Source organism: Haliotis rubra, unplaced genomic scaffold (assembly GCF_003918875.1).
Source record: "Haliotis rubra isolate DU_JTF1 unplaced genomic scaffold, ASM391887v1 Scf101, whole genome shotgun sequence".
Lineage (NCBI taxonomy): Eukaryota > Metazoa > Mollusca > Gastropoda > Lepetellida > Haliotidae > Haliotis > Haliotis rubra.
The window spans coordinates 554,807-577,979 of NW_025764904.1; the positions used below are offsets into that span (position 1 = coordinate 554,807).

General features: G+C 40.1%; 1 protein-coding gene across 1 annotated transcript; it reads left to right on the forward strand.

Annotated features, from left to right (window-relative positions):
* The first annotated feature begins 13,086 nt into the window (after nt 1-13,086).
* On the forward strand, nt 13,087-14,088 carry LOC124268930. The gene has a single exon (XM_046703957.1). The coding sequence runs from the start codon at nt 13,087-13,089 to the stop codon at nt 14,086-14,088; it is 1,002 nt and encodes a 333-aa protein (XP_046559913.1).
* Nucleotides 14,089-23,173: the final 9,085 nt, after the last annotated feature.

Genomic DNA, 23,173 nt, shown 5'->3' on the forward strand with positions numbered 1-23,173 from the left:
AATCTCATCAAAACCAACATTTTCAGGTAAAGTCGACTTTTTTCTTGTGCAATTGCGTAAATCATGTTATCAACACTTTGGTTACATATTTTGACGATTGTTTGAACACAATAGGTAATTTATAGATTTTGTAAAATGCTAAACGCCTATGCATTTCTTTTTAGGGATAGTATATATACAAAGTCGATTTACAGGCAATTGTACGTTCCGGTTGGAATGAATAGGTACGTGAGAATATAATAGCAGTACATTGTATATAACACTAGATTAACAGAACAGGATGTGACATAATAACCCAAATGTTGTGAAACTATCATATTTGCAATTTGAGTAGGCATTAAAACGTTCAGCACAGTGTGCTGTCTTTATGTCTTCCATTATGTACTTCAAATTTGGTATTTTATCATTTTGTTTCATTTTGTATATATTATATTTCACTACTGTTATTATCAAATTCAGAACATGGTTTCTCTTTTCGCCAGACAGACAGACAGACAGTTTTATTTCAGTATACAAGGCCATGGCCCACATTACAGAATAGTTTTACATTTTGTTTGATGCTGGTAAAACCAGTAATAATCATACATTATTGCCTTTGAAAGCTATGGAACCATTTTTGCATAATGTGCAGGCATAATATACACTTCTAAAGAAAAAGTAGCAATACTTATCAAAACATCATCCTTACATGATATCCTAAGATAGTGTTTTTCTTTGAAAAGATATTTGACCCTGCTTTTCAATTACCCATTCTTCTATTTTCTTCCAAATAGTTTTTATGACTTTACAGTCCCAAAGTAAATGCAAAATTGATTCTTTCTCGGATTTTCAAAATGTGCAAGCATTAGAATCTTTATATTTCATTTTTGTTACTAAATCATTTGTTGGCAGAAACCTATGCAGTATACTGTATTAAAACGAAGAGTGTTTTACACTAGTATTCGATCTAAAGGTTGTCGATGACTTGGTTGAGGCATGAGATCGATGCTTTTGATGTCAGTAGCAGGATTGTCTTGTCCAGACTCCATTATTTACAGACTGCCATCACGAAGCTGGAATATCTATCACGTTGCCATATAACTTTGTTATATTTTTAATTGTTCTCTGTAAAGATAACATGTCCCACCTGTCACCGCGGCGTCCTCGTTGTTAACCCCATAAACAGTGTGCACAGCCGTCCTAGACCATGTGACCAGCGGCATTCCTCATACTTCCTGTTGACATGCCGTGACAAGCTCAATCCAGTGATGAAACTGTTTCTTTTTCTTGTATTTACCCGCGTCGGTGCATCATTTACAGTGGCAGTTTGGGCATCATTTACAATGACAGTTTGGGCATCATTTACAGTAAAAGTTCGCGCATCATATACAGTGAAAGTTAACGCATCAATTACAGTGAAAGTTAGCGCATCATATTCAGTGAAACCTCGTCAACTTCACCTTGGCGATCTTTTTGTAAATATCGAATGGAAAATTCCTGAGAACAAGACATTCCTTTCACTGGTACGACAGTTCGATAATACGGACACGGTCACGTGGAACAGGAACCATTTTGTTTAGAGAGGTTTTTTTCTGTCAGGGCCTAAGCAAAGGCAAATGAATGTGGGTTCAATGGGCCAATTCAGCTGTCAATCAACTAGCGTATTCGTCAATTTCAGCCAATAAGAGGACCCGGCGCGATTTGCGGATTTCTCAGAATCACTTCCGGGGGTCAAGCGATGCCTTTGAGGCGATGCGTCTTCGGTTTGAGATATTCTCACTCTCTATATCCATTTTCATCGCTAGAACTTGATGAATGAAATAAATTATAGTCTATTCAAGTTGCCGATGATTATTCTTATCAAGTATTTTGATAAGGAGGCATGAGAATAATAATTTTGATTTAAAAGGATTTAGCAAACAAACACTAAACGCTTCATGGTACAACAGTAAATTGGTATTTAGTTAGATTGTTGGGTCCTCCTTTAAGACAAGTGTCTTCTTAACTAATACATTACAATGTTTAAGATGGTGATTATCATGACACATACAACATATACTACTCACACTTTGCTAAGGATCACAAAAATTCACAACTTTACTTAAACGTAGATTCATAATTTGAGATTGTATCTATTTAAAACTGGATAAATAATAACATGGTAACCCCTCTTTAGGCAAACAGCCACTTTAATCAAGCCTTATGCACTTGATACATGAGTAACCATCAAAATGGTCTTCATGGCACCAATCAACCATTTTGCAAATCATGGAACGAGTCAGTGACACGTACACAACACCTGTCAATAGCAGGTATGGGTTCCACAAGATAAAATGGCATTCTGAAACCTTAAAATAAGCTTAGATATTTAAACCAAATTGGACCCCCACATCAAAGTTTTCTGTTGAGTCAATGATTTGATCCTTAGCAAAGTGTGAATAGTATATGACACATCATTACACAGATTCTAAGAAGGTTGCCAATATTCGTGACTGAGCATAAACTTGTGTTTATTAACCATGTTGGTTTTTGTACATATTGTTCAAGATTTTGTTATGATCATTTTGAAAACGAGCTTCATATCTACTTTATATGGTTTGTGGGTCCAAAAGGCTGTAGGACGTGTGGCTTTTTAATAAGGACATGAACCAGTCTGAATACTTGTTGTGTGTATGCCTTTTTTAAGCAGCATATATGGAGCATACATGAAATATATCTTACACATTTAATGAACCATACAACTGCTTTAGAATGTACATCTAAACCTAAATTATTTCGTTTGTAAGTGATACTTATCATTTCATTAGTGGTGTGTCTTTCTTACGTGAAATATATCTTTATTAGTGTTTCGTTCTATGGGGATAATTTAGGGGTGACTATTGAGGGGGAAACAACTATAGCGATAGCGACAGACTATTGTAACATACTATTGTGATAGCGATAGTCTATTGCGACCAACTATTGCAATACTATTGCAATAGCTTTTTTCTTCATGGTTTGTCTCATTTGAAGTCATTTTTCAAATTGAATGTATAGTATATAGGAAATATAACCAAATTGATGTAGTTTCAGTCTTTTTTAATAACTGACAAGAAACTTGAAACCCAGATCAAATAAACAGTTAAAAGATAAACTCCATGAAGCTGCAAGTCTGCACCCAAACAATGAAACAATACAGAACAGCATAAATAATAAATAAAACGAATCTGGTACCGTATTCCATTTATCAATGGAAGTCAATTACTAAACTATCGATAGTCACCCATACTATCGATGCATCGATAGTTTTTCGTTTCAACCATCGATTAATTGCTATCAACAATTGCAATCCATCGATAGTTCCATGCATCGCTACAGCCCAAGGTGATATAGTCTCTAATCCAATAAGACAAAGGGTATAATTAATGAAGAAGCAATAGCTATGTCAACATGTAATTTTATTGATAAAACCTTTGAACTTTGAAGATTTGTTTGCACCGAATTTACATGTGTAGTTAACAGAAAACATCTTTGTTTCATGACAATTATTTCAGTAGAATATAACATAATTTTAAATTGTGGATTTTATGTTAATGCTTGTTGATTCACAGGACAAGAAAAGAGAACCTCTGTTCAAACAATTTTCACAAAACATTTATTTTTTCTTGGAGATGGAAGCGACTACATGTGTTTCGTTGATTCTCTCAATGTTTTCAACCTTACTTTGTGACAAACCTGTACCTAATTATTGGCAGTTCATGAACTTCAATATGCTGGAAATGGGACCAAGGATCTGTATCTAAATTAGGATTTCAAAACAAGTGCCCAAAAGGCAAATAAAAATAGAAGACTATGATTTGCATAGAAACTGAAATTGTTTGATAATTTCCTTGTAGTCTGTGCTATTTTAGGGTGATATGCAAACGTTAAGACGTCTGAAGAGGGAAATGTTACCGATGTTGCTGCAAATGTGGGGCTGAATATTAGCTTCTGAACAGGTCATGGTACATCCATGGAGGCATGGCGTTTACAGACCAATCCCATGTTCTAAATGTTCAGATTGAATACAGTGGCGTATGTTTTGATTTGGTTGTTTACTCCGCTTTTAGCAATATTCCAGCAATATCACGTTGTACCCATGTGGGGAATCGAACCCAGGTCTTCGCTTTAACCAATAGGCTATCCCACAGTCCCATATACAACCTGACAAATGAAATACGTTCGAAATCTAAACATGTGTATACTTCCTCCTTGGAAATATAGACAAACGACGAATACCAAACTATCACAAGCAAAATTCATCACCTGCGCAGTCAAGTTTCGACGTCGGTGACGCCATGGCGATTAGCCAGTGTTTGTCCCCCTAACGTCGAAAACGATGACGGCAGCTTGTGGGCGGGGCTTATCGGCCGGTACTGGATTAGCCTATTTTCAGTGCTAATACGCAGTACAGTTTTGTTCAGTATGAAGTAATCTGTTATTATCACTACAAATTATGATTTAGCTGCGACCCTGTGACGTAATAATAATAGGCTTTGTTACTCAACAATACGTGAGAAGCATCTTTCATATGACGTTTTAACCAGGTCAGACCAGCATCCCGTGTGACACAGTAGAAACAATTGATATCAGTTGAACTAATGATCAAATATTGCGTGGGGGATATCCTCGTTGTATTGGGTGTTGGATTTCGATGTCTAGCGTTATATTCTTTAGTCGTACAATTATCCGCTGATCTTCGGTTCGAATCCCATTTCGTACTTAGATTCATCATTTGTATATAACAGCCGTCAAATGAGCCCTACTTCTACAAACATCCGGGTTAGAATTGGTCTTCAGCAACCGATGCTTGTCGTAAGAGGCGACAAACGGGATCGGGTGATCAGGCTCGCTGACTTGGTTGACGGGATCGGGTGATCAGGCTCGCTGACTTGGTTGACGGGATCGGGTGATCAGGCTCGCTGCCTTTGTTGACGGGATCGGGTGATCCGGCTCGCTGATCGCGGATCAGGCTCGCTGACTTGGTTGACGGGATCGGGGATCAGGCTCGCTGACTTGGTTGACGGGATCGGGTGATCAGGCTCGCTGACTTGGTTGACGGGATCGGGTGATCAGGCTCGCTGACTTGGTTGACGGGATCGGGTGATCAGGCTCGCTGACTTGGTTGACGGGATCGGGTGATCAGGCTCGCTGACTTGGTTGACAGGATCGGGTGATCAGGCTCAGGCTGACGGCTGAGGCTTGGTTGACGGGATCGGGTGATCAGGCTCGCTGACTTGGTTGACGGGATCGGGTGATCAGGCTCGCTGACTTGGTTGACGGGATCAGGCTCTCTGACTTGGTTGACGGGATCGGGTGATCAGGCTCGCTGACTTGGTTGACGGGATCGGGTGATCAGGCTCGCTGACTTGGTTGACGGGATCGGGTGATCAGGCTCGCTGACTTGGTTGACGGGATCGGGGGATCAGGCTCGCTGACTTGGTTGACGGGATCGGGGGATCAGGCTCGCTGACTTGGTTGACGGGATCGGGTGATCAGGCTCGCTGACTTGGTTGACGGGATCGGGTGATCAGGCTCGCTGACTTGGTTGACACCTGACATGGTATCCAGGCGTGGATGAAAAACGACATAGTATATTGATTAATACTTATCTCTCCTAATTTTCATAATTTGAAAAATCTCTTGAAAGCCGGAATTGTGTTGTTGTTTCAAACGACATAAATGACACATCTGTCATGTAAATTATGTCTGGAACAGATCATCAGTTAGTTTTACGTTGTATCTTAATGGATAATGACAGGCAATTGTTAAACATGGATTTTACATAACCAAATTCTCAGAAGAAATATTCTTAGTCTAATAAAAGATAGGAAAAGGCTCCTTTTGTAACGAAATGTCAGGATATACCACAAATGGCTGACTGACTGAGTTTAGTTTTACGCCGCTTTTAGCAATATTCCAGCAATATCACGGCGGGGGACACCAGAAATGGGCTTAACACACTGTGCCCATGTGGGGAATCGAACCCGGGTCTTCGGCATGACGAGCCAACGCTTTAACCACTAGGCTACCCCACCGCCCCCACCACAAATGGAATATACGAACAATAATGTATGTGACATTTGAAACTGACATTGAATCAATAAGTTACACACTTCTTTTACGAATGTACAAAAGTTCGCCATATCTGGAGAGAACTAGAAGATTGGATCGAGGAGAAAACAGGAATAAAACTAGATTTTACCAAACAACATATCCTATTTGGCTATTATGAAAAGCGAAATGATGTTGTAAATCTGATCAGAAATACAACTAAATTCACTATTTTCTAAATGCAATCTATCGAAACGACCTCCACATTTCCTATATATCAAAAGAGATGTAACCAATACATATCATATATCAGATATATGTGATTACATCAAATTCATGAGATACAGGTCAATATGTCATTGTCTATTTACCTGAACAATACATCTCCTGTAAAAGCCATAACTATCAGCTACTGAATGGTCATTTGGATTAGATACTATGTGTATTGAACTATGTCCTATCCATTAAGTGTAAAACATGTACTGGTGAAAAGAAATAAAGTTATAAGGAAAAGGCTATACGATAAAGGTTCGACCAACGGGGAACATGGGATATACATCTTTGTTCTGCATATCCTGTCAACGTAAGATATATTATATATATCCTGTGTAATATTTAACTTATTTTTAAATGCAATCTGTTCAAGTTCTCATAGCGTTCTTGCCTGCAGAGTGTCCGGTATTTTGAACCGTGAAACGTGTTTCCGTTGGTGTCAGCTATGCGGAAGGCGATAAACTTCACACGTTTGTAACGTGTACATGTGTTCAAACGAGTGAATATCCGGGTTAGAATTGGTCTTCATTAACCCAGACTTTGCGATCGCGTACGAGACGGAAAATGTCAGGACAATGTACGTCAAATGTCCAGCTATTCGTCAGCTATTATCCCAGATAGCATTCAGACGTTGACCCAACGTTGGCAATGGTTTTGCCAACATTGCCAACGTTGGGCCATCGTCCGAGTGCTATCTGGGATAATGCGTTTAGTTGTTGAAATACAAATGCAAATGATTGAGTTAAATTCGTGCTGAAGAATATTATATGCATGTAAGAACGTATCGGACACATACAATGTTCACTCCACATATAGCAATATATTTTCATATCCAAATTATATTCCTTCGTATGATTATACTGGCCGTTCGGGCTCACCATACATTCACTTTTTATGTCCACTGGGGGGTGGGGGGTTGGGGTGGTGTGTGTGTTTAGAATTGGTCATCATCCACCCAGACTTTGCGATCGCGTACGAGACAGTATCAGGAAAATGAAGGTCAAATGTCCAGTTCATCCTTAGCTTTTATAATGCGTTTAGTTGTTGAAATACAAATGTGTATAATTGACTTGTTTTTTGCGTCGCTTGGAACAAAATTTCAGTACGACCTGTCAGCTTGGTACGAGTGAGTTTAGTTTTACGCCGCATTCAGCAATATTCCAGCTATATGGAGGCGGTCTCTTAATAATCGAGTCTGGACTAGACAATTCAGTGATCAACAGCTTGAGCATCGATCTACGCAATTGGGAGTGACATGTGTCAACCAAGTCAGCGAGCCCGACCACCCGATCCTGTTAGTCGCCTCTTACGACAAGGATGGGTTACTGAAGGTTCATTCTAACCCGGACCTTCACGGGTCCAGCTTGGTACGAAGAGCATCAAGGTGTTTGATGTTTACTGGCTTGGTGAAACACTCAAGCAGGATCAGATACTGACCGACCTAGAAATATAACTGTCAGTAACCTGTAAAGTTGTTTCATTATTTCCTAAAACAATTGATCGTCATGAAAATTAAATACAATATTCTTAATCATAAGTAACAGTAAGCTACAGTTATAACGCACTCATAGGGATCACTATTGTTAGTTCTCCCTACGTATTTCGACTAAAATATAACAGTAATTGGCTGTTCGTTACACGCGTAATACATCTGAACTATAGCTTGAACTGAAGTGATGTCAGTTTAGTAACTAAAAGAAATACTACTAAGTGACCTTCATGGCTGAAACATCTCCGTGAAAGCAAAATCGTACACATTATTGAAGAGTTTTCGTTTACATTGTGTGAGGTCTTTCGGGTGTGAACCTATACAAATTGAGGACAAAACTGTATGAACCTGGAGGCTTGTGAATCTCAGGCCCTCGTTCATGCTCTAATTAACTCAACACTACTTGTCAGTCAGTCCATTCTAATAATGTTGAAATATTAATATGTGGAACTTCGAAGGATGTATGCACACAAGTTGGTACGTTACGCCTTATGATATCACTTATAGCCAATTAACGGAAAAAAACCTTTGAACACCTGTGCTTTCAACCCCTTGTAGCCATTCATATTCATATCATAATTAGGTATCTTTGTTTGATTATTTCGGCCCTTCGGGCGCACCATACATTAATTTTTTTGTCCACGTGCTGCAATCAAAGGCGAGCATCACGTGCTATACGTGTAACTGTCATTAAGGAAATATCAAGTTTCAGTGAACTGTTCTTACAGCTCTTGAAAAATCAGTTGACTTTGTTGTTGACAAGCAGATATGGAACCTCCTCGAATGACAACTGCCCAAAGATGTCTGTTGTCTATCAGGGGATGGCCAGAAAACATCAGCAGACGGATGACGATACGGACATTTCTTTGTCAAGCAGAACGGTCCGACATCGCCTAAAATCGGACTGCTATAGAACGAGACGTCCTCTGTTATCCACAGAGCAGGTTACACAACACCAAATGTTTTCCCATAGACTTCTATAGTAACGTTATATTTTTTTTAAAGTATCCAGGCTATCAACAGCCTTTCCATGTACACATGGGTACAGTTTGGCCTTTAAACTACAATAAAACACAATTCCTGGCTAACTTGTCCGGCTAAGTTTCGAAGCACAGGAAGCAGAACACATCAACCCCATTTCCGGACCAAATGTCACCTACTGGAAAATAACTGTGCACACAATAAGCATAAATAGTACAGCACTAAATACTTAAAATTGAGGTCAGTTTTAATTACTAGATGGATGTGCTTTTAAAAAACATAAACATCTTACACTATTTCATCCAATCACAGCTCTCACATGTCTCTGTCTCTTCAGTTGTTTACATACGGTGCTCGCTCAGGGAGCATGTGATTCTGATATAGTGTAGTGGAACCAGTGCAAAGCAGCACGCGCTTGGTGTCAAGATCGACGTCACTGGAATTTGACGTGATAGGGAAGGTTCCACTCGTCGAAATTCGATTTCTTTTGTTCAAGACAGATAGCCAAGTTCGTGTTTGGCGCCACAGAAACTCTGCATAACACAACAGAATATATTTTATTGCCGTTGACGGACGTTACGCCGGATATTGACGTTCTGCTCGGTTGTTGGTACTTGTAGTTGGTTGTTGTGATTTCTTAATAATAATAATAATAAGTCCATTTGTATAGCGCCCTATATCCAATCACCAAGTGGTTGCTCATGGCGCTGACATATATACATATTTACAACAGGAGTTCATTTAGATGCTATAGTGCTTCTTGAACAGGAAAGTTTTTAAGTTAGACTGGACGCTGGCTATTGAGGGGGATTCTTTGAAAGACTCATGCAGATTGTTCCAGAGGATAGCTGACAAGTAAGAAAAAACGTCGATGTCCGTATGTCTTCAGACGTGCATTTGGGACGATGAGCAGCGACTGATTGGCTGATTGGTACCACAGGTATCAGCACTGCAAAGGGAGTCAATATTTTACCATGTTTGCTCCTCTGAATAAATTATTTGGCTCTATTGTTCGTATTGAAGATATGAAAAATATGGGGTGATGCAATACTTTTTTCCTTGTGTATATGTAAAGCTACAATCTACGAACGAAGCTCAAGTTTTGTCCATTGGAATGTGCACTTTGTCAAAAACTTTAATGAAGGTCAAACCTCGGAGTACACTATTAAAGTTTCTAGCTTCTTAGGAATAGGAAAAAACGGTCTCTTATTCCACTGACGAATTTCTCATGGGTTTCCAAAGGAATGTATGTTTTTTACTCCGTAAGTGTATTCGTCTCTTGTAAGACGCGCTGACGTCTCATGCGCTGATTTATGTCACTTTCATGGCCTCGTGACCGTCCTCTCGCCCAGTGGAAAACCCGTATAAGTGTATGCTTCAAATTAAAACATTGTTATTAAAAATTCCAGAATATAAGAATATAAGTAGGACAAAATACCCGTGGTTCCCCTTCAATTTTTTAATTGAGAGGGGTGTGGGTGTGGGGGTGAGGTGTGTGTTGGGTTGGGGGGGGGAGGGGGTGACAACCATTATTGGCATGAGTATATTATGTCATTGAAACTTACATTATCATATTTGGTCATCCTTCTGATCTTAATGTTTTGTCTTCAAACAGGAGACAAAGAGACACGATCTTGAAGAAAGGTAGTGTAATAAATATATTCAATATTTTCAATATTGGGATGGACACCATTACGGCTGATATTGATACAGGCGAGGCAGGTTGACGCCTTAAAGACGACTGGAAACAGCCTGGGGCATTTTCCAAATGTGAACAAAAGACTGGCCAACTTTAATCCATATACTATTAGATGTGGGGAGAGGTCTGGAGTGCCACCCGGACAAGGCAGGCAGCATTATATGCCAGCATAGAACAAATGGACGAGGTGCAGTATGACTTTACATAGTCTCGATGAAGTGAGGTGAGGTGAAATTGGGTTCAACGTCGTGCTTGAGAATATTTTGCTCATATGACGACGTGCATGCGTGTGTATGTGTATGTGCGGCTGCTTGTACTAGCCCAGACTTAAGCTGGTTTTATAGTGCTAGCTCACTGAGATACCATGCCGCAGTGAAGCATGAATATCCCACTCAGACACATTATACTGACTCCGAGCCGACCAGTCCTTGTTGTACCCATTAATGCCGAGCGCCAGGCAGGGACCAACAAGTACCATATTTTAACGCCTTTTGGTATGACGCGGTTGGGGATCGAACCCGCGATCTTCCGCTCTCCGGGCGGACGCTCTAACCACTACACCACGGAGGCGGGCTAGTCTCGATGAGGTCGTCCGGGTTGGGTAAAGGGACGATCGGGTAGCCTGGTTGTTGAAGCGTTCGCTCGTCACGCCAGAGACCCGGGTTCCACTCCCCACATGGGTATAATATGCCAAGCCCATTTCTGGTGTCCCCCCGCCGTGATATTCTGGAATATTGCTGAAAGCGGCGTACGTGGTTCAAACTGCCATAAACAATGAGCTGTTTTACTCATGTGATGTCAACCCCATACCATGAATCAAGGTTGCGAAGCTGTACTGTCCCAGTTCCGTCTTAACGAAACTAACCGTGCCTGGCCGTGAGGCAGAAGTAAATTGACATCATTGCTTGACATCATGGCGGATGAAGTTCTCCCTCAGTCCGCTGTGTACGGTTCTTCCACAAATGTGAATACGCAATGCCAGTTACTTAATCGCCAGCACACAAAGTCAGCCGTCTAACCCACTCAGCCATCGCAGCTTCCACGATAATGGAAGTCGGACAACTGGTAGTCTACACCACGGACTTTGTGTACCCCTCTGATAAGTGTAACTGGCACGGCTCCCACGGCCGAAAGCTATGAATACACAATGCCATTTTAAAAGTGGTCAAATATAACAAATGTTACATTTCGGATAACACTGAGGGTGTGGGTTCGAATCCCAGATTGGACTCAACCCAACAACAGTACTAGAATCTGTGCTTTACCGAGAAAGTGTAATCCCAAATATGACATTTGTTACCTTGGCACTAGATTGCCCGGGAATCGTCCGAACTGTTAAGGCGGCATTTCTTTATTCCGTAGATGCAACAACCGAATGAGGTTGTCAGGTTGGACGATCGGCCAAGGGCAAGTCATGAGTGTATCCCTGCTGCATGTAACGTCTCTAAAGAGATGATTCAAAATAAATTGCCGGCTGATCTTTCATAATTCTGTTTCAGTGAGATTATCACATCCCAGCCACAATTTCCACCAATATTTCGAATAGGGAAATTAATACCATATCTCGAATTAATACCGTATCTCGAATACGGTAGATGCCAGTTGTCCGCAAACGGATGCTGTTGTCGAAACTCTGTGCCCAGCATATGTCCAGGAGCACAGCATCACACACAATACTTGCGGTCATTAATATTCGGTTCCATGCCAATGCCCTTTTTGATGTACAAGAGTTCAAAGTGTCCTTTATGTTAACAAATTAATTAGCCTCGAAGCAACGTTATGCGTGAGCACACCAAGGTACGGTTGATAGGTCACGTCCAAGAACTACGTGACGTCCAAGAACTACGTGACCTGTGATCAGCATAATTCACGGCCTGTTGGTCTAATCACGCCTTACATATATTTCAAGGACTATTTCTGAGATTGTTATATCGCTTATTATCCCACACCCAATATAAATTTCGGGATCATTACTGAGTCTCTTACGTTGGTCGAAAAGAAGATTCTAACAGTAGCGCATTTCGTTCATTTCAATATGGTTCACGGCACTGAGATAATCTTAAAATATGACACTAATACTAGGTGAAGATTTACTATTATTTTCGGCCCGACATTCGACTTAAAACCGTAAACAACGGAACGGTTTCATGATGGCTGGTGTAATCTCGACACAATAGGGCCTGAGCTCGTGGTATTTTCGTTATTGTATCCAACAATGTGTAAGACCTTTGTGTATATAGAACATAAGGTTAACTTTATTTGTTTCAGAAAATAATATCAAACTGTCGAACAACCTTCTTGGTACCTTGTTTAAACTTACAAAGTCACAGGTACAGCGAGCAATTCATTGTGCAAGGGAATGTCTCATGTTACATTTTGTACCCAATAATTTAGGATTTGGGCATATTCAACATGATGAGTTTGTGAAAAATCATACCACTCCAGTTGCCAAAAAACTTTTCACCAATGACAAAGTCAATGTTGCTATTCTTGTTTTGGATGGGACATATATCTACATTCAGAAAGGGGCTGACCACCAATTTCAGAAGCTATCCTACAGCATGCATAAGCATAGACCTTTAGTTAAACCCATATGGTAGTTGGCACCGATGGATATATTCTTAGTGTGCTTGGTCCATATGCAGCTGATGGGAAGAATAATGATGCATCCATAACTAAACATATGCTTTCAACAAATTCTGATGATATTAACAATTGGTTGGAAGCAGATGATGTTTTCATTGTGGATAGAGGCTTTAGAGACTCAATAACCTTTCTTGAAAAACATGGTTTTCATGTAGAAATGCCAGCTTACCTGGAAAAGGGGAAAAGACAACATGAAGTAGAAGATGCTAATGTATCAAGACTAATTACTAAAGTGCGGTGGGTTGTTGAATCGTGCAACGGAAGAATTAAGCAGTGGCGATTTTTGGATAAAGTTGTTTCAAATCATTATGTACCCCATATCGGGGATTTTGTGCGTATTGTGTGTGCGCTATGCAACAAGTACCGGCCAGCACTGGCATCTCATGATCCAGAAGGTGAGAGAATTGCATCGTTGATGCTAGAGAGGAGTCGGCAGGGCAACCCAGTCAAAGAACTGGTTGAAAGAGAAAACCTTCTTAGAAGGAGGAATGTATACATTCCAATAACTGAAGCTGATGATGTAAGCTTTCCAGTGCTTTCACTGGATGAACTTAGGGATATAACAATGGGTGTTTATCAACTAAAGTTGGCACCAGCATATGTTGCAAATCATGTCGATAGTGACAATGCCTATCAGCTTTTCCTGTGTAAGGAAGTGGATGATTTAATCCGAGTGAAAATCCAGTCTCGGCATGTCGGCTCACTCTTGCACACTTTGTGGGTTCAGTTCACTGAGGTTAAGGTGACAGGATGGTACTGCACTTGCAAAGTGGGTGCTAGAGTTGTTGGATGCTGTGCACACATAGCAAGTGTCATTTGGTACCTTGGGTATGGCAGACACCAAGACAAAATGCCAGTTTCCAGCAACACTAGTGATGCGCTCTTGAATGCTGCAGTTCTTGACAGTGATTCAGAAACTGAGATTGATGACCTTGTGGGTGAAGAGTAAAAGTGTATGTTTAATATCTTAGCAGTGAATGAGTTGTAAATAATTGCTTTGTTAAGATGTTTGAATACGGACTTTTAACACTTACTTGGTGTTAAAATCAAGCTGTGCCAAGAATGTAATTTCACCTGAAATAGGCCCCTTTGAGGTCAAAACTTGTTATTTTTAGTGCAACATGACTGGTTATTGTAACGACATGTTGTGAATGAGATGTTTACTGTATGCTAAAACTAGTTGTAAATACTGACTTTTGACACTTACTTGGTGTTAAAATCAAGCTGTGCCAAGAATGTAATTTCACCTGAAATAGGCACTTTGAGGTCAAAACTTGTGATTTTTAGTGCAACATGACTGGTTATTGTAGCAACATGTTCTGAATGAGATGTTTACTGTATATTTGCAAGAATAGTTGTAAATACTGACTTTTGACACTTACTTAGTGTAAAAATCAAGCTGTGCCAAGAATGAAATTTCACCTCGAATGGGCCCCTTTGAGGTCAAGACTATTGATTTTTATTGCAACATGACTGGTAATTGTAATAACATGTTGTGAATTAGATGTTTACTGTATATTTGCTAAAACTAGTTGTAAATGCTGACTTTTAACACTTTGTTAAAATCAAGCTATGCCCAAAATGTAATTAGACCCAAAACGGGCCCCTGTGATTTTAGTGCGACGTGATTGATTATCATTAGTACATGTTGTAAAATTGACCTATAGTTTATATTTGCAAAGAAAGTTGTGAATAATGAGTGTTTTGGTAAACAACTGGCATGTAATTGAATTACTGTCCACAATGTATTGCAACCCTAATTGGGCCCCTTTAAGTTAAAACCTTGTGATTGATGTTGACATGTTTTTCATCATGAATACCTGTTGTAAAACTGATGTTATTTGTATGTAAATAAAATGGTAGTTGTAACTAAGTCATTATGGCACACTGATATTTCAGACTTCTTGTTATTCTTCATGGGAACTGATAAAACCCATTTTGGGCCCCTCTGTTTTGAAATTACGCCTCGGATCATCTAAAAAATAGCATTTTTATGCAAAGCAATCTTGTCTCTAAACAAATAACATGTGTTCAGCCAATTCTGTTTGTGGGCCAAAAACCACCCTTATCATACCTTGTCCTTTGCATATGGAAATTAACCACGTGGTCAGTTTCGTCTAACTACTGGTCAAATAGTGTGCTGCCTTTGTTTAAAGCGTCGCACCTCAAGTTGCGCGGCCTTGAAGAAGATGTACAGTAAGACCCATTATAGAGAACATATAAATAAGTATCTTGACGAAGAAATGTCTGTATAAAGTCAACAGTTGTTGCCAAATAAACACTACTCGTGTTCCGGAAACAACTCGTGTTCCGGAGTTAATTAGCACAGTTGTTATCACGTGGCCTGACGTCATAGTGGAGAGTTGACTTCGTAGCTAACTAGCTTTCGCCATGGCGTCCCAGACAATAACACCGATGAACATATTGAATTTACTCACAGTCACATACGAGCCCGTGCTTAGTTGAAATAGTCTTGACAGCAGCAAGAAAACCGAGCTAGATCTATCGAATGAGATGATCAATCTGACATCACTACGGAAAGACAAATTTCTAGTTTACAACGTATAACATTCTTTTCTACTTCGGGAAAATTGAACTATATTTAGGCTAGTTGTTTTATAATCCTCATGTTTTTCATACTTCCACTAAATCTGGCTCCCTAATATTAAAACATGAAAGGACGAGGAGTCTTCTAGTAGGGCTGCGCAATATAACCGGTTTACCGGTATTAACCGGTTCAGACATGAAAACGTTACGTATTGCGATACGCTGATAGAAAACCGATATTTTGACTTGCAATTCGGAAAACTTCGTAACACTTGGAAACCTTGATGATTGTGGCAAGTGTGGTGGGAATGATCATGGTGAAAATTACATTTAAATATTATCTATATTCTTATTTTGTCATGATTAAAAGTTTATATTAAAGCTTAATGAAGCATAGTGATTTTGTTGTGTTTTAGCTTTATAAATAAAGAGTTAACTTGATCATTAGTAGTTAATTGTTAAAAAAAACTTCTTGCAATATAGTGCAATACATATCGCAATATAACTGACTGAGTTTGGTTTTACGCCGCTTTTAGCAATATTCCAGCAACATCACGGCGGGGGACACCAGAAATGTATCGCAATATAAGCTTTCGCATCGCAATATATCGCAATATGAAAATTCTCTGCAATACCCACCCCTATCTTCTATACGCAGGCATAATTTCTATTTAAGGTGTTACTGTAGATGTGGGTGTGAGTGTCCCTGTGTCTACATAGAAAGTAATTCACAAATCGAGCACAAATTAATAAATAATTGATTTGGGGGCTTAAAGATACTGAGCTTACGCGAGATTCTCAAGATTGTTTTGCCGACAATGTCCTACAGATTGTAGAAAAGTATACCCTGCATGTGTTGTGAATATAATCAGAGAGGCTTTCCCATGTTCGTCAGATTTCTTCTTGTTTTCAAACTTCGTTGGCACGGCAACTGTCCTCATTTGTGCTATCGCTCTTTCGTAACCAAGGTTCTTTAGTTTTTATGGATCTCTAGAAATACAAGGAACTGAAAACATTGCTGTATCCAAAATGTCCTCTTATTAAGTCGGTCTGGTTGTCTGAAGAAGTGACAGTTGGTCCCGTAATTTTTTTAAATATGGACTGGGACAACTCTTCGCAACACAGTGCCCCATCTCTCATCTACTACACACGGAGAACAACGGAAGCATCACTTCATTGTCATGTAGAATGCGCTCTAAACAATGGAACAATGGGAGACGTCAACCTATGACGTCACAGTCCGAGCTCTGCCGAGGCTGGGATTACGGTATATGCATACGCGCATGTTGTGGGATGAGAGCCGTTGTTTGTTGCTTTTTATGTAACAATAAAATCACCAGTTTGAACAATATATATATAAACTGTTTATGTTAGAAGTTTATGTTCAATACATCTCCTTTAAACGACAGGGGCCACCGTGGAACCCTTGCACGTGCAGTACTACGTCGATGCACGCCGAGATATCGTGTATAGGGACATAAGTCGAATATCGATTCAGAACTGCCTGCATGTATACAGAATATGTGGCTGTTGTTTACGTCTCACGCAATAACATTCCAGCTATATTGCGGTGGTCAGTAAATAATCGAGTCTGGACCAGACAATCCAGTGATAAACAGCATGAGCATCGATCTACGCAGTTGGGATACGATGACATGTGTTACTCTTAGCATGGGTTACTGAAGACCAATTTTAACCCGGATCTTCTAGGGTTTGTATACGGAAAGTTACAACTGATCATTGATAACAAGTCATATTCGGCCGTGGGTTAGCCCAAGGGTTAAAGCCATGTCGGGGAGAGTTGGCATGTACAGACCCGTGCCAGTTATATTCGGACACTTGACGTAACTTCCATAGGCTTACATGTTAATTTAGTGTAGCATAAATAATTTTCATGAATTTAATTTTCGTATGATCCAAGTTTGTGAGGAATCATTTTACCTACAATCTCATAATTTCTGTTTAATTTCCCGTTGCTTATTTATCGAATGGCAACAATCAACATATGTACAGTGCCGTGAACTCCTTTAACATGGCGGCCTATGGGATTGTGCATTGTGGAACCATACGTAAGTTAATAAATGTGATGTCATTAGTTAAATAGTGGTCGGAAAATATAACCGAAATTATGTGCGCAGAGCGGAGATGAGTTCAAATTGGCCTGTCAAACTTTACAAAGATCTATCCTAAACTCACCTCATGAACGTTAGTTATGCTACACTGAAATAACATGTAAGTCTATGGAAATGACGTCAAGTGTCCGAATAAAACTGGCACGGGTCTGTATCCTGGAGGTGTATATCACGTCCAAATAAAAATACCTTCACAAAAGTGTAAACAGCTGTTATAGTGAGTGAGTGAGTGAGTATGTTTTCACGCCGCATTTTGCAATATTCCAGCAATATCATGACGGGGGACACCAGAGATGGGCTTCACGCATTCTACCCATGTGGGGAATCCAACCCGGCCGTCTTCGGCGTGACGAGCCAACGCTTTAAGCACTAGGCTACCCCGCCGCCCCAGCAGCTGTTATAATACTGTACCGTTATTTTAATGTGACTGATAAACGAACGCTTTTGAAAAAAGCTGGAATTGGTCTTTTGGTAAAGTTTTTTTATGATTATGAAGTTGTATCATTCGCCGAACAAGGTTACACTAAAAATGAGTGAGTATGGTTTTACGCCGCCTTTAGCAACAAATATTCCAGCAAAATCACGGATGGGGACACCAGAAATGAGCCTCACACATTGTACCCATGTGGGGAATCGAACCTGGGTCTTCGGCGTGACGAGCGAACGCTTCAACCACCGGGCTACCCCACCGACCCTATTCGTGCATGTCCCTTCTTGTACATATACGTAAGTTGCACAATTAAAACGTGTACTGAAAACCGCGGTAGTGTGTATAAATACTCAACAAAAAAGGACCCCCTAAATTTCAATATTAAAGTATTTAGTAGTTCATATTATGATCCATATAATGCTTAAAAATTGTATATTGGGGTGGTCCTTAACTTTTTTTGTTGAGTATATATAAATGACTGACTGACTGAGTTTAGTTTTACGCCGCTTTTAGCAATATTCCAGCAATATCACGGCGGGGGACACCAGAAATGGGCTTAACACATTGTGCCCATGTGGGGAATCGAACCCGGGTCTTCGGCGTGACGAGCCAACGCTTTAACCAATAGGCTACCCCACCGCCCCTATATATAAATCGTTGTCGTTTACTATATAAGTGAACTGTTGAACCTTGGAATAAAAGCAACTCTTGGCTGCTATGCTTCTGTGTTCGTATATAAAGGTGTTGTTTGTGAAAGCACATGGCAAGAAAACCTGCAAGAATGACTCATAGGAGCCGCTCGGTTATCTTTGTGAAATTCACGGTATTTAACGCAGATATAACTTTTGAACACCTCCAGACTATGACATTCAGTGCAACTGTACGCTGTGGGCGAGTTAAAGTGACATTGTACCACACACAGCCTGACTTCAACCATCGCAGCTTGTTCCCGCTTCTCTTCGTAAAAGCTACACGTTAGGTTCACTTACAGGTGAAAATAATCCATCTGTATTATTATACGTATGTTTATTTTGTTTTCCATGCACAACTTTATGGTATCCAAACATAAGTGGACAGTTACAACAATTAAGAATAACCCGTGAAGGTCCGGGTTAGAATTGATCTTAGAATTTCTTCTCCATGCTTGTCGTAAGAGGCAACTAACAGAATCAGGTGGTCAGGCTCGCTGGCTTCGTTGACACATGTCATCGGTTCCCAGATGCTCATGCTGTTAATCACTGGATTGTCTGGTCCCGACTCGATTGTTAACAGACCGCCGCCATATAGCTGGAATATTGCTGAGTGCGGCGTAAAACTAAACTAACTCACTCACTCAATCCAGAGTAATCACGATGGCATACTTATGTATGCCCTATAAACCAAAATTCTCGTCATACTGAGCTGGGTTTTTTCTTTTGCAGAATCGTCAGCTTAATCAATGTCTATAATATGAAATAGTCCTGGAATTTTACTGACATCTTTGAGATGTACATCATGTTACTAAGTTGACGGCTGTTTTCGTTAAGCTCTGGAATTGGCAAAAAGATAACATTTTTATGCTTTTTTTAACATGATATAAATATTCATGTAAATATTATAGGAATGTATTGTAGGAATGTTTTTAAAAAGCAGCATCTGTTTAAGGTAAGTGCGTTTATCTGTAATTGTGCTAAAATATAACTTGACCGATCTTCGAGATCAGGTCCTGTCCATAAATAAAATAAATAAACAATCTGGACATTTTAAGTGGTAGCCTTATTATGAGGGATATACTGTCTGTTGTAGCCGTATCAGGAGGGATACACTGTCTGTTGTAGCCGTATCAGGAGGGATACACTGTCTGTTGTAGCCGTATCATGAGGGATATACTGTCTGTTGTAGCCGTATCATGTGGGATATACTGTCTGTTGTAGCCGTATCATGAGGGATACACTGTCTCCTGTAGCCTTATCATGAGGGATATATTGTCTGTTGTAGCCGTATCATCAGGGGATATAGTGTACTCCTGTCTGTAGCCGTATCATGAGGGATATACTGTCTGTTGTAGCCGTATCATGAGGGATACTGTCTGTTCTGTTGTAGCCGTATCATGAGGGGATACAACGAGCACTGTCTGTTGTAGCCGTATCATGGGAGGGATATACTGTCTGTTGTAGCCGTATCATGAGGGATACACTGTCTGTTGTAGCCGTATCATGAGGGATATACTGTCTGTTGTAGCCGTATCATGAGGGATATACTGTCTGTTGTAGCCGTATCATGAGGGATACACTGTCTGTTGTAGCCGTATCATGAGGGATATACTGTCTGTTGAGCCGGATATAGGGATATACTGTCTGTTGTAGCCGTATCATGAGGGATACACTGTCTGTTGTAGCCGTATCATGTGGGATATACTGTCTGTTGTAGCCGTATCATGAGGGATATACTCTCTGTTGTAGCCGTATCATGACGATACACTGTCTGTTGTAGCCTCTTTGGTGCCGTGTGCTCCGAGGAATAATGCTACAACGAGCATTTCTCATAGTCATGGCTACCCCTTGTTTTTGGTAATGGGGCAATACAGTATAAAAACACATTGCTATATCAGAAATACAGTTGGTTTAATTCTTTTGTAGTGAGTGACTGAGTTGGGTTTTACGCCGCTTTTAGCAATATTCCAGTGATATCACGGAGGGGGAAACCAGAAATGGGCTCCACACATTGTACCCATATAGGGAATCGAACTCGGACCTTCAGCGTGACCAGCACTATGCTCCCCAGCCCTAATTCACTTGCAACAAAAGCTCTTTGATATAACATCTCCATAACTGTGATGCATTTCCAGTAACCGTTCAAAATGTTTAACTGCTAAAGAAAGTTTACGTTGCACAGAAAACAACGTCTCACAAACGTTTGTACCTTGGAACCTCTGAAACAGCTCATGGAACAGCAGATGAGTTTCTGAGAACAACATTGACGTTCCAAATGATGTGGTTTTGAAAATGCGATGGTTAGTTTGTCATCCTAATAGTGGGTCGATTTTTAAGGAACTCTTAATATAATTAATGAAGGTTAAGTTCGCTCAGTTCTGCAAACTCGTTAGATTCGAGTTGGCGTGATTTGTGTTTTCCCAGCGCTTTCCCCGTGTTTGACTGAGAACGCAGCCGTTTGAGTTCGACGAGGTGTATTGATTGAGTGACTGAGTATGGTTTTATGCCGCTTTTAGCAATATTCCAGCAGTTCCATGCCGGGGGACACCAGAAATGGGCTTCGCACATTGTACCCATGTGGGGAATCGAACCCGGGTCTTCGGCGTGATGAGCGAACACTTATCCACAAGGCTAAACGAATATTCCCCACAATTGTGCGAAGCTCATTTCTGGTGTCCCCCGCCGTGACATTGCTGGAATACTGCTTCAAGCGGCGTAAAACCATGCTCACACTCACTCGCTGTACATAACACAAGTCAATATCAGAATCAGTGCTCACGACCAATGTAGTTTTCGTCGTCTTTTCCAAGTGTTCAAAACCTCGCAGGAAAAGTAAAGTCTGGAACCTGTTATCCAATCCATATAGTGTCTGAGTGTTCACATGCTTAGACGAGTATACGTTCTCTCGATCAGAATCATGATCACTTCTTTGTGTTTTGTCCTACCCTTACCAGCAGCCTTCAACTCGAGTATTGAGCTCTAAAAAACTCGTTGGCATCGTTGAATCCCTCATTCTTGATTATGCCAAAGTCTCTACAAAATGGCACAGATTTCAAATATCTGTTGAGACTGATAACATTCTCCAACACTGATGTCTTGTGTTGCTCACCTGTTTGGGTTCTGATGTCCTTGTACAAATGACTATTCTCGTAAGTTTCTCGGCTAAATCACGACATTTAATCCTTCGAAATTTACGTTTTGTTCATTTTACGCCAGATATTCTTTAAAATGTTTTGCTGACGCATAGTTCGCTTGTATGGGTGTTATTTGGGATCAATTTAGAACGTTTGGCTGGATTGCCTTCCTCACAATGTGAACCGAAGCGTTTGTTGGCCATTCGTTCCAGGTCAGCTCCAGCAGACGGTTTTCGTTTCCTTCTAAACTCATAATTTTGGGATCCTATGATTTTTTTAACAGATGCGAATCCTATAAACCCTGTGATAAGTTGTTAATACCAGACTTAGGCAAATGCGCCGATGTCGTGGCAGCTGGGTGCTATTTTTTCATATATAAGGTGCACCAACATTTGTAAACATGGCGTGGTCCAATCAGATGACAGTGTGTTACACGTAAGAGAAATGCCTGTGTAGAATGGTTTTCCTTTGCACTGTAAATTCCGGTTCAGTTTTACCCGTCACAGACAACACTTGTTCTAAAGTCGATGTTTATACTAAAATAAATGATATTAGATTTAAAACTGTTCCAATCTTTATTCCGGTACTCAAAAGGCTACGGGCATATATCACACTTTATCAGAGACCGTATTCTATTATAATATGGTCTCTGACTATATACATTTGTTTATACACACTCAAGAAACAATTTGCTTTCTATGTACAAATGCGTAGAAAATAATGATGTATACATGGTCAGGTTTTTCAATTTCTTTAGTATTTGAACTGTTTAGCAGTAGCGAAAACTTAAGCAACTTTGGGTGGACATAACATTTTTCTTTTATACATTTAATAGATGTTATAAATTTGCATATTTTGTTCTTACCGGTCGGCACCGGATGACTATAGTCACGTGATAAAATGTTACCTAAGCAGACGACAGAAACTGGTGCATTTCAGAAGTTCAGTGCTGTGATTTTTCAAACTTTTCAAACAGATAGATATAAATGGTAATACGTTTATTTCTTGAGTATATTTTGACAACGGATTAGTAACCATGGTAATTATGGCTAGATCATAACACATCCCTGGTTTCAAATTGGAGACGATACATGTCCGA